The 13379-nt window shown below is 39.9% G+C and overlaps 1 protein-coding gene across 3 annotated transcripts in view; it reads right to left on the bottom strand.

The window, feature by feature from the left end:
* tmem19 (transmembrane protein 19) overlaps positions 1-12126 on the bottom strand; it is a 33463-nt gene extending 21337 nt beyond the window's left edge. The window contains exon 1 of one of the 3 annotated variants that reach the window (XM_008110953.3): positions 11793-12126. In XM_008110953.3, coding sequence (XP_008109160.1) covers positions 11793-11891 — 99 coding nt within the window. In that variant the 5' untranslated portion in view covers positions 11892-12126. Of the gene's footprint in view, positions 1-1656; positions 1793-11792 lie in introns of those variants that run through there. The other 2 variants (XM_008110952.3, XM_003221147.4) reach the window with 2 other exon arrangements.
* Between the last annotated feature and the right edge of the window lie 1253 nt (positions 12127-13379).

Genomic DNA, 13379 nt, shown 5'->3' with positions numbered 1-13379 from the left:
AGGTATGAAACATATGTGGGGTTTGCGTTTTGCCATGGGTCTCACCTCTCAAGATTGTGAAAGGCTTTCATGGGCAGAATCACTAGGCTGCTGTGAATTTTCCAGGCTGTAAGGCCATGTTGGATTTCCAAATATGATTTTACATAATTGGGGTGCTGTGAGTTTTCCGGGCTGTATAGCCATGTTCCAGAATGTCTTTCCTGACATTTCACCCGCATCTATGGCAGGCATCCTCAGAGGTTGTGAGGTAGCTCTCACAACCTCTCAGAATGCCTGCTTTAGATGCGGGAAAAATATCAGGAGATAATGCTACTGGAACATGGCCATACAGCCTGGAAAACTCACAGCAACCCAGTGATTCTGGCCATTAAAGCTTTCACCCGCATCTGCCGCAGGCATTGTCAGAGGTTGTGAGAGGTACCTCACAACCTCTGAGGATGCCTGCCATAGATGTGGGTGAAACATCAGGAGAGAATGCTTCTGGAACATGGCCACACAGCCCGGAAAACTCACAACACCCCAATTATGTATACTGTAATCATATTTGGAAATCCAAACCACCTCTGGTCCCATCTCCCCAGATATCTCACTTTGCATGTGCAAATACAGTAGAGTCTCGCTTATCCAACGTAAACGGGCCGGCAGAACATTGTATAAGCGAATATGTTGGATAATAAGGAGGCATTAAGGAAAAGCCTATTAAACATCAAATTAGGTTATGATTTTACAAATTAACCACCTAAACATCATGTTATACAACAAATTTGACAGAAAAAGTAGTTCAATACGCAGTAATGTTATGTAGTAATTACAGTAGAGTCTCACTTATCCAACACTCGCTTATCCAACGTTCTGGATTATCCAACGCATTTTTGTAGTCAATGTTTTCAGTATATCATGATATTTTGGTGCTAAATTTGTGAAAAACAGTAATTACTACATAGCATTACTGTGTATTGAACAACTTTTTCTGTCAAATTTGTTGTATAACATGATGTTTTGGTGCTTAATTTGTAAAATCATAACCTAATTTGATGTTTAATAGGCTTTTCCTTAATATCTCCTTATTATCCAACATATTCGCTTATCCAACGTTCTGCTGGCCCGTTTACGTTGGATAAGCGAGACTCTACTGTACTGTATTTACGAATTTAGCACCAAAATATCACAATGTACTGAAAACATTGACTACAAAAATGCGTTGGATAATCCAGAACGTTGGATAAGCGAGACTCTACTGTATTCCATACATAATTGGGGGTTCGGCAGGCCTTTCAGGTAAGAGAGACTCAACCTCTGCGTGCATCCACACTGTAGAGCGAATGCACTTTGACACCACTTTGTCATGGCTGAATGTTATTGAATCTAGGGAGTTGTAGTTTGGAGAGGGCTCCAGCCCTCTTGGGCAGAGAAGGCTAAAGACCTCGTAAAACTACAACTCCCATGATTCCATAGCGTTGAGCCATAGCAGTGAAAGTGGTGTCAAACTGCCTCCATTCATTCTACAGTGCAGCCTCTGAAGAAGAATGCCTGAGCGAAGGAGTCTTGCATCGCTGGGGAAGGGGTGGAAAACCCGTGTATCACGTTCACACGTGACGGAACCGATTGGGGAGGGAGAGACGCGTGTCGCGTTGGTGACTGTCGTCTTCTACCCACCAGAGAGGCGCCCAGGGCTGGACTCGGTCTTCCCGATTCGCCTGGCGAGGCGGGAGCGCCTCCATCACGCTCCCCATCCGAGCGCCGCCACCTCCGGCCCCATGAAAGGGAGGCGACATAGATCTATGAATCGGGAAGACGTGCTTAAGGATGTATCACTCACGAGTTCGCTTGAGGGGCCACATACACCGTCTCTCCCGTTTGGGGAGTTTGTCAGGTCCAGGACTCCTCTTATTTGGACCTTCCTTGCACAGAAGCCTAAGTCCCTCCCCAAACGATAGACCGCAGGATTCCATAAATTGTACTATCAGCACAGTGTCAAGTCTAAATTGGGCAATAAGGGTAAAGGCAAACAAAAAGTGTCATTTATTCCCCGCTCTATGGTGCATCGAACATTTCCTGTCTGCCCGGAACTGTAGAGCGCATGCGCGAAAGGTTCTTGCGTTGTGTTCCTATTCCAGAAGCATTCTCTCCTGACGTTTCGACCTCATCTGTGGAAGGCTTCCTCAGAAGTTGTGAGGTATATTGGAAACTAGGCAAGGGAGGTTTATATATCTCTGGAAGGTCCAGGGTGGGAGAAAGAACCCCTCTCGGTTTGAGTTAAGTGTGAATGTTGCAATTAATCACCTTGATGGCCTTTCAGTTTCAAGGTCTGTCTGCTTACTGCCTGGGGGAATCCTTTGTTGGGAGGTGTTAGCTGGCCCTGATGGTTTCCTGTCTGGAATTCCCCTGTTTTCAGTGTTTTTTTTCTTTATTTACTGTTCTGATTTTAGAATTTTTTAAAATACTGGTAGTCAGATTTTGTTCATTTTCATGGTTCCCTCCTTTCTGTTGAAACTGGCCACATGCCTGTGGACAATTTCCACAGAAAGGAGGGAACCATGAGAATGAACAAAATCTGGCTACCAGTATTTTTTTTAAAAAAAAACTCTAAAATCAGGACAGTAAATAAACAGTAACACTCAAATACCAAGGGAATTCCAGACAAGAAACAATCAGGGCCAGCTAACACCACCCAACAAATGATTCCCCCAGGCTTTGAAGCTGTAAGGCCATTTAATCAAGGTGGCTAATTGCAACATTCACACTTGCCTCAGATAGACAAAAGTTCTTTCTCCCACCCTAGACATTATTCCTCTGATATATAAATCTAACTTGCCTATTTTCCAACAGACCTCACAATTTCTGACGATGCCTGCCATATATGTGGGTGAAATGTCAGGAGAGAATGCTTCTGGAATAGGCCATACAGCCCAGAATTCACACAGATACATTTATTATTTATACCCCTGAATGGCTCTATAAAGTACTAGCTGTGCCCAGCCACGCATTGCTGTGGCGAAGTATGGTGGTATGGGAAATGCACACTGAAATGATTATATGGCAGTGTGGAGTCAAGATAATGCAGTTCAAAGCAGATAATATAAGATTATAAATGGGTAATATAGCTGTGTGGAAGGGCCTGGAGTCTACACTGCCATATAATCCAGTTCAAATTTAATAATCTGTAGTTTATAGGCAGTGTGGATGAGGCCTAAGTGAGGCCTAGCTGCCTGTCCCCTGGGCTGAGTAGGTTGCTAGGAGACCAAGTGGGCTGAACTTATTTATTTATTTACAGCATTTATATTCCGCCCTTCTCACTCCGAAGAGGACTCAGGGCGGATCACATTACACATATTAGGCAAACATTCAATGCCTTTTAACATAGAACAAAGACAAACAACAACATAGCTCTAAGCGGGCCTCGAACTTATGACCTCCTGGTCAGTGATCCATTGCAGTTAATTGCACTGGCTTGCTCTCCCGTCTGCGCCACAGCCCCGGGCCTTGTAATTGGCAGCAATTGGATAAAAACAATTACTCCTCTCTCTCTAATTAGGACTTTATTTTTCTTTTCTTTTTGTTGTATCAACCTAGAGCCGTGGATGATGGGTTGTGTTGTCAAATTTCCGAGGTTGGGGGGGCCTGTAGTTTTGTTGTTTTGACCGCTGCCCTGATGCCATCACTCTTTTATATATATAGACTAGCTGTGCCCGGCCACGCGTTGCTGTGGCGAAGTCTGGTGGTATGGGAAATAAAGTATTGAGAAATTGGTGGTAGTTAAGGTGAAGGGTAAAGGTTTTCCCCTGACATTAAGTCCAGTCAGGTCTGACTCTGGAGGTTGGTGCTCATCTCCATTTCTAAGCCGAAGAGCCGGCGTTGTCCGTAGACTCCTCTAAGGTCATGTGGGATGACTACATGGAACGGCGTTACCTTCCCGCCGGAGCAGTACCTATTGATGCACTCACATTTGCATGTTTTTGAACTTCTGGGTTGGCAGAAGCTGGAGCTAACAGTGGGGGCTCTCTCCACTCCCCCAATTCAAACCTGTGGCCTTTCAGTCCAGAAGTTCAGCAGCTCAGCGCTTTAACACGCTGTGCCATCAGGGGGTATTATTTCCTAAAGGTTGTGAATATACAATATTTCTGATTGGTTTTTTTTGTTTGTTGGAGGCAAGTATGAATGCTACAATTAGGAAAAATGATTAGGATGTAATGGCCTTGCAGCTTTAAAGCCTGGCTGTTTCCTCCCTGAGTGAATTTTTTGTTGGGAGGTGTTAGCTGGCCCTGATTGTTTCCTGTCTGGAATTCCCTTGTTTTCAGAGTGGTGTTGTTTGCGATATTTTATGTGCTTCTACTGTCTGTGGCCCTGAGAAAACAGGATTTGCCAGACTTTGATGGGAATACTTTGTTGGGAGGTGTTAGCTGGCCCCGATTGTTTCCTGTGTGGAATTCCCGTTTATTTACTGTCCTGGTTTTAGAGATTATATTGTTCTGCATTATTCTATCCCAGTAATTATTTCATATTAAAGAAGAATCTCACTTATCCAACATTCGCTTATACAATGTTCTGGATTATCCAACGCAGTCTGCCTTTTCATAATCAATGCTTTTGTAGTCAGTGTTTTAAATTCATTGTGATATTTTAGTGGTAAATTTGTAAATACAGTACAGTAGAGTCTCACTTATCCAACATAAACGGGCCGGCAGAACGTTGGATAAGCGAATATGTTGGATAATGAGGAATTAAGGATAACCCTATTAAACATCAAATTAAGTTATGATTTTACAAATTAAGCACCAAAACATCATGTTAGACAACAAATTTGTCAGAAAAAGTAGTTCAATACGCAGTAATGCTATATAGTAATTACTGTATTTATGAATTTAGCACCAAAATATCACGATATATTGAAAGCATTGACTACAAAAATGCGTTGGATAATCCAGAACGTTGGATAAGCGAGTGTTGGATAAGTGAGACTCTACTGTAAATACTACATAGCATTACTGCGCATAGAACTACTTTTTCTGTCAAATTTGTTGTATAATATGATGTTTTGGTGCTTAATTTGTATAACGATTACCTAATTTGATGTTTAATTGGCTTTTCCTGAATCTCTTCTTATTATCCAACATATTCACTTATCCTGCCGGCCTGTTTACGTTGGATAAGTGAGACTGTACTGTATATTTCTAATCTTATATTATCTGCTCAGAACTGGATTATATGAGGCCCCTTCTTCACAGCTGTATAAAATGCACACTGAAGTGGATTATATGGTAGTGCGGAGTCAAGACAATCCTGTGCAAAGCAGATAATATAAGATTATAAATGGGTTATATAGCTGTGTTGAAGGGCCTTGAGTCTACACTGCCATATAATCCAGTGCAAATTAGATAATCTGTGGAAGAAGTCTAAGTGAGGCCTAAATCTGCCTGTCCCCTAACTGAAACCTGGCTGTCCCTTGGTTGCTAGGCAACCAAGTGGGCAGAGATGAGCCCTCTAAACTGGCAGCAATTGGATAAAAAAAAATTATTGCTCTCCCTCTAATTAGGACTTTATTTTTCTTTTCTTTTTGTTGTATCAACCTTGAGGCGTGGATGATGGGTTGTGTTGTCAAATTTTGAGGTTGGGGGGCCTGTACTTTGTTTTGTGAGTCGCCGTGATGCCATCACTCTTTTATATATATAGATGATGGGATAAGAGGAAGAGTATGTAGGCTATCAAACCAGCTGCTGGCGTGCAATTTTGGATTTCATTTTATAAACAATGCTACTTGAAGCAATGATCTTTGGATCAGTGGGTGGTTCACTAGCCATTTAGCCCCTAGTTGGTTGAATTTTCAGAAAAGAAAGGAATAATTGCAGCCAATGGGCACAGATATGGTACCAGCCTTTGGTCCTTAAGGGAGAAATTGCCAGTCCCCTACATGAGATAGCCAGAGAAACACCAAAACAAAACACCCTTGGGACTGAGCTATTAAAAAGCAGAAACTTACATTAGAAGAAGGTTTCATATTACTGGAACCAGAGGCGTTAACCTTTCAAGATTCATTCTTTTCAACTACTCAGCAAAACTATCCAAGCTGGTATTTATTGCCCTTTTTCTAGTCCAGCATCTAAAGTAATACTCTCGTTGAGAAAACTAAAGGTGTATCCTATACACACATCCCTTGACTATGTACTGTTTAACATAAAGCTTCTTCAAAGAATGTCTGCGTAATACTGGAATATACAATTGCAGTCATGCGAAGAACGTTGAATTACCACAATTACGTTTGAGATAGCAACTTCAATCCTGCTACCTTGGTATGTAGAGTGCCCTCATTCTTCTCCGGTGATATAGTTAAAAAGTTTTCCCTAACAATATGTTGTCGAAGGCTTTAATTGCCGGAATCACAGGGTTGTTGTGTGTTTTCCGGACTGTATGGCCATGGTCTAGAAGCATTCTCTCCTGACGTTTCGCCCACATCTATGGCAGGCATCCTCAGAGGTTGTGAGTTATATTGGGGGGGGGGGGGGAATAAGCAAGGAAGGTTTATATATCTGTTTATATATCTTTCCCTAACAATCGCTTCCTTCATTCAAACAGAATTTGCGGCTATTAAAACAATTACCTGTCTGATGTGCAATCATGATGGGCTGCACACAGATAGGAGGCCATGTGACATATTAAGCATTTGACAAGTTTATGAAGCCTGAAATCAGTGTATGGATATCACTGGAAGCAAACTGTTTCTGGTTCAGCTTCCGGTTTAACAGAAATAGATATCACTCACCAGAATCTCCTGGCTAGTAATTTCATGTTTCAAAACTTTGCAGTCTAGTGGTATGATAATTTGTTATGTGTAAGAGGATTTTGGCCGCATCCTTTTGCCAAGTGTAAACTATGTTCCTACCCACACACTAGCTTAGATAGTCTATAAAACAAATTTTATTTATGCAGCAACAGCAGAATGCATGTGACTGCATGTTCAAAGAACTAGCAGATATGTAGCCTGTGAATCATACATTCCTGGCTCTTGTTAATCTTCGGTTATCAAAAAAACAAATGGGAAAAAAATTCTTTGAAGATCCAGACTGTCATAGCACCAGTCTGTCTCCCTGTCTCTTAGTGCAATGTTTTATTTAGAGATGACAGAGAAGGAACTGCCTATATATGTTTTCCTTGCCTAAAGCCTTGGTAGGGAGGTAAAAAATAGATCTAGGCTCTGCATAATATATATAGTAGTTCATCAGTGTTGTCCTATCTTATTTCTATCTACGAGTCTAGTTCCGGGATCTGAAAATATTCAATCACAATCAATCACGTCTTTAACAATAATGGCAGAGGCTGGTAGTATACTACAGTACATTGCTGTTCCACTTTCCCAGTAAAAAATGAAATATGCAGAAATGCTTAGTCTAGTGGTTCTCAACCTGTGGGTCCCCAGGTGTTTTGGCCTACAACTCCCAGAAATCCCAGTCAGTTTATCAGCTGTTAGGTTTTCTGGGAATTGAAGGCCAAAACATCTGGGGACCCACAGGTTGAGAACCACTGACTTAGTCCATCCCTTCCAAAGTTTTGAAGTGGCATCTAGAATTTCACTCTTCTCTTTTTCTTAATTCAAAGCTGCTGGCCTTAGTCAGATCCCTCCTGGTCATTTATTCAGTTCTTTACAAATTTTGGTCCTATAGGTGGTATGGACTTTAGCTCCCAGCAGACTTGCCACTTTGGCTAATTGTTAGAGATTCTAGCTAAAGTTCTAAACAGACTCTACAGACCTATTTTGTGGCTTCATTATCTTGGGGGCTGTCAAACATATACAAAGCATAATCATTTGGGAGCAATCACTCTGCTTCTCACATCTATACTTATTTAGAACATGTAGAAATCTTTCTCCACATCTGCTCAATGAGCAGAGTGCAATAGCACATGCATACACAAAATCCAAGGAGCCCCCGGTGGTGCAGCAGATTAAACCGTTGAGCTGCTGAACTTGCTGACTGAAAGGTCAGCAGTTCGAATCCGGAGAGCAGAGTGAGCTCTCGTTGTTAGCCCCAGCTTCTGCCAACCTGGCAGTTCGAAAACGTGCAAATGTGAGTAGATCAATAGGTAATGCTCCAACAGGAAGATAATGGTACTCCTTGCAGTCATGCTAGCCACATGACCTTGGAGGAGTCTATGGACAACGCTGTTCTTTGGGTTAGAAATGGAGATGAGTACCAACCCCCAGAGTCAGACATGACTAGACCTAATGTCAGGGGAAAACCTTTACTTTTACCTACACAAAGTCAATTGAGTTCAATGGTCCTTACTCCTTGATATGTAGTTCAATTAGGAGTGCACAACCTTTTTGAACTATGCATACATGTTTATTTGCACTATTTAAATGTGTTGCTGTTTTTATTGATCTGTTTGGCATTTAATTTTGCCAGTTGTTGTAAGCTGCCCTGAGTCCCCTCGGGTGAGAAGGGTGGGGTAGAAATGATGTAAATAAATAAATAAATATTCTCCATGCATACATGTTTCCTCATATACTTTTACCGATCCTTAGCTTATCTTGATACTGTTTCCCAACCATTATTGCTATTGTAAAACTGGCCACCAGAAGCTAGGAAACAGTTTATTTTTCACTACCCATTAAATTAGAGTTAACAAGTCTCATAAAATCAACTAAAGTCATAGGAAATGTGACCCTAGTGTGGGAACAATATTTTCCAAAATTCCTTTCAGGTAACGCACACCTCCTGAGAAAGCTGAGAGACCACACTTCAAATCTCAATGTCAGAAAACATACTGGCCATATTCTCTCATCCTCAGAGGAAGGAAATGGCAACATCTCTTGGAACAAATCTTGCCAAGTAAACTTCATGATAGGTTCACATCAAGATCCTCATACGTCAGGAACTATTTGAAGGCACACAACAACAATGCTTGCTCAACACTACAAAATAAAGTAATTCAGAACACAAGAGAGAAACTGGATTAAAAGTAATTTTTATATGACTACGGATCAAGCAAGTTAGGTAGCTTTAGCAAGGAGATACCAAAACAGTATATTATAGTGACAACAAAACAGCTAGTAAATGTGCATTAAGAGAATAAAGAAGCTATAGAAAGAGAAGAAAAGCTTCAACAAGGAAAAATCAGTACATCCTTTTGTAATGTTACATCTTTGATCTACAAATGCAAGTAAGTTTTAATGACGAGATTGTAATTTAGTCTGACAGGATTATTACTTTGCACAGATATATACTGACTTTATGAGAGCTAGTTTATAGTATAGTGGTTTGAGTATTTGAATAAGAAGCTGGGAGACCAGGGTTTGAATCACCGCTTGGCCATAGACACCCACTGGGTGACCTTGGGCAACTCACATTATCCCAGTCTCAGGGGGAGGCAAGGACAACATTTGCCAAGAAACCCCCTGATATGGTGACCTTGGGCAAACCTAAATCAGAAATGACTTGAAGGCACTCCAGTATAATATCAATAGTCTTTGTGGAGAAAAGCAGGGTATAAACAAAGATTATTATTATTATTATTATTATTATTATTATTATTATTATTATTATTATTATTTAATATCTCATCTAAACATGCATTCTGGAAGTTGTACTGTTTCTGAAGACACTTACTTCAAAGAAAGTGTGTAAGACTACAATCTGGGAAAACACAACAGACTATATCAGTGCAAACAATCAACTTAGTGTTTGAGATAGAAGTATTTACTAGTGTTTACATGTATTTTTGAATGCTTCTTCATTCCAATGAATTTAGCAATGTTCTAAATAAATATATCATATACAATAGTGCAGAGTAATATAGAAAATTAATCAACTCTAATTTACATTCTCATAGGGGCAGATATGAGGAAGTAAGCTATGTGATGTCTATGAGACACACGCCTGAATAAAACACAGGAGGCACATATTTCTGCATTACTATGCCTTTATAATAAATAAAAATAGGAATATAGCAAATATTGTGATCAAACTCATGACAATTCATGTACTTGCAACATGGTAATCAATGCAACCTTGGATATGTCAGAAGGAATGCCATGAAGTAAATTATGATGACAATTGCTTCTCTCTCAAAATTGGGACTCAAGATGACTAGGGTTTGCTGTTATGAATGGCTTAAATATCCTGAAAGCACCAGAACCTGTCTGATGTTGGAAGCTAAGCAGAATAAGTTCTGATTAATATTTGGATTTGAGACCTTTAATGAATATTAGGTGCTAGAGCATTGGTTCTCAACCTGTGATTCCCCAGATGTTTTGGCCTTCAACTCTCAGAAATCCTAACAGCTGGTAAACTGGCTGGAATTTCAGGGAATGTAGGCCAAAAACATCTGGAGATCCCAGGTTGAGAACCACTGTGCTAGAGGCTATATTAATGGCTGGATCTATACTACCCTATATCCCAAGATCTGATCCCAGATTATCTGCTTTGAACTGGATTATATGAGTCTACACTGCCAGATAATCTGGGATAAGCAGATAATCTGGGATCAGATCCTGTGATATAGGGCAATGTAGATGCAGCCAAAGAGGAAGGAAATGGCAAAACCACCTCTGAGTATTCCTTGCCTAAGACATTCCCATGAAATTCATGAGGCCACTGTAACCCAGCATGTGATTTCAAGGCAGATATGCAGACAGGATATGGCTCTAGTTATAATACTTTCTCCTGTACAGTTTCCTAATTGCTAGATTTAGAAGAATGCACAGATTATGCTTCCTCAAATCATTCTAACCATGAAAGCTAGAGATGCAGGCATTGATAACAGATAATTGTCCTCCTCATTTTCTCTCACATGACTGTTGTGAGAACAATTTAGGTTGGGAGATAATGGTTGCCTTAATCCTGATTTCATGGAAGGAGTCTATCTACAATCAGCCCCACTGCATTTGCTGGGATGGGTACATGAACCTCATGAAAATGAACAAATGCAAATAATTAAATTGGGTTTTTTTAACCTAAGAGAACTGCTTCTAGGAAATTCTAGGTTTTCTAGCATCATTCTACTGTCAACTTCTTCTGGAAACTGGCTACAGAATTGCATTTGAGGACTTGGAGATTCCTAGATAAATGTTCTTTCTAGAAACCTGGGGGAAGCTGATGAAAGCCACAATGGAAGACCTACAGATCATCACACTGAACATTTAAAATGAAATCCATGAATAATAAAACCTGCAAAAGTCAATACTATAAATGTGAGGGATAACTGTAAATCTCTATAGACTAACCCCATGCAGGCTTTTGTTTTCTTCTTAAGATAAGACAGGAAATTGAAATATATGCTTAAAATTGTATGATAATATAAACACTACCCTCTCAGGCTGCCAAGTATTGTTCTTAAATTCTACCATTTGGTCCAGTGTTTGAGCAATGCAAACACCCATGTAGAGCTTGCAAACAGATATAATTTGTGAAAGGAAAAGTAACTTAAAATAATGAACAAATGCTACTATATAAAACATGAATTTCAAAGAATTTACTCCATTAAAAGACAATTACTATGCAAAAGGGAGCCCTTTAAACTATATAGAATGTTATTTTTCATACAACATATATTTCACAGATTTGCATTGATTCTTCTCTGCAGTTTAAAAACTTAGCTATAAACTATGTTTGTTTAAAAACAAACAGCACAGAAATCAAAAGTTTCCATGAGACTGCAGTCTCTTGAAACTCCATGTAAGATACAAGAATTTTTTCCTTTGAAAAAATTAATAGGTGTCTGCTGTCTGTAAAAGATATCAGATTTACAGGTTAATTGTAACTAAATGTAAAATATCCTATGTTAAAATTTAAAAATCCTACCGTCCATATGCTTTTTGATGAGAGAATGTTGGAGTTCCATATGTTTTTCCCTTCCAAGTTATGGCTGCACCTGCAGAATCTCCACTTCCAATTAGGCATTTCTGGATTGTATTACTTTAAATGTTTCTTTAAAGTGAGAAAGTCTGCCAATGTCAGTCACTATCAACCAGCTTTTGAGTGGCTGAGTGCCTTTTTGGTAGATATGTTTGTTTAAGCAACGAGAAAATAATATGTGAGAGAGACTTTGGAAGCACAGCTGTAAAGCTAATGCAGATTACACCCCAATTACCCTCATCAAGCTACAGATTGCTTTGCCACTTTTCTCTGGCTGCTGTGCAAATTAATGCCTATTAAATTTAAAAAAAAACTAAGGTGCCAAAAAATAGCTGTTCTGAATCTGCAGGATTTCTGCAGTTCTTACCGGTGACAGTTAAAGGCAATAGAGGTTTCACATTGGGCGAGTATGCCCAATGGAAGTTTTCATATTTAAAGATACAGTGCCTGCATTTTAAAATACTGAAACAACCCAGCTACAAAATTTCCCAAAACCTTACAAACCCTGCCAAGGAAAATACACAGGCACCATAAGGGTGTGCATTTTTTTCCACAGGACAAAGAGCAAAAGAGTAAACCGTTCAAGGGGAAAGGGAAATAAAAATTACTGTATTTCTTCAATGCTAAGGTGCACTTTTCCCCATATAAAGATCTCTTTATATAACCTAGAATGCTTTCGATATGTATATGTGTATATATACTCACACACATATATAAAGCTTTTTTCAGTTGGTGTTACAGAAAGTAGTGTGCATCTTACAATCAATTGGCATCTTAGATTTGAATAAATATAGTATATCTTACCCAGTCTACTTTTACAACCTCGCCGTTTTAATCCATGTTTTTATTAGTTCTTGTCATTTGTTTTTATTGGCTAATGTTTAATTTTTTATAATTGTGCATGTCTCTTGTCTATTGTTGTGTTTTATATTGCTATTGTTTTTATTTGGGCTTGGCCCCATGTAAGCTGCCCTGAGTCCGCTTTGGGGAGATCGAGGCGAGGTATAAAAAATAAAGTTATTATTATCCTCCCCAAACCTGGGACTCAAGGCAGCACATGCAAAACAGATAGAGTAGAGCTACAAGTTCACATTACCAAACATATACAGATGTTAAAATATATGATCATCCCTCCAAATGTGCAGGTTTGACTTTTGTAGATTTGCTTATTCACTGATTTGATTAAAAATATTCTCTCAGTCTAGATTTCTGTCACCCCTTCCTGGTGGGGGTAGTGATGGCCAAATACCCATTCTTGGCTCTCCACTCTCCCCCCAAATATGGTAAAGGCCTTAGGACTGAGACACAAGGCTTTTCTGGAGCTCTTGTCATGTCAAAATGATACCAGGAGCTCTGGCAGAGAAATTCCCCCTCCCCTTTTCACAGCTCCTGGCGCATCATTTTGACACGCCAAGATCTCTAGAGAAATCATGTGCCTTGGTCCTGCCCCAGTATCTTATGCTTTGGAGTGAAATGGGGGAGAGTTGGGATGGCTGTGGGGACTGAACCCTGGAATCTCACATGGCGACCCCA

Source organism: Anolis carolinensis, chromosome 5, assembly GCF_035594765.1.
Source record: "Anolis carolinensis isolate JA03-04 chromosome 5, rAnoCar3.1.pri, whole genome shotgun sequence".
Classification (NCBI taxonomy): domain Eukaryota; kingdom Metazoa; phylum Chordata; class Lepidosauria; order Squamata; family Dactyloidae; genus Anolis; species Anolis carolinensis.
Note: the sequence above shows the minus strand (reverse complement) of the source record. Positions and strands in the feature narration are given on the sequence as shown.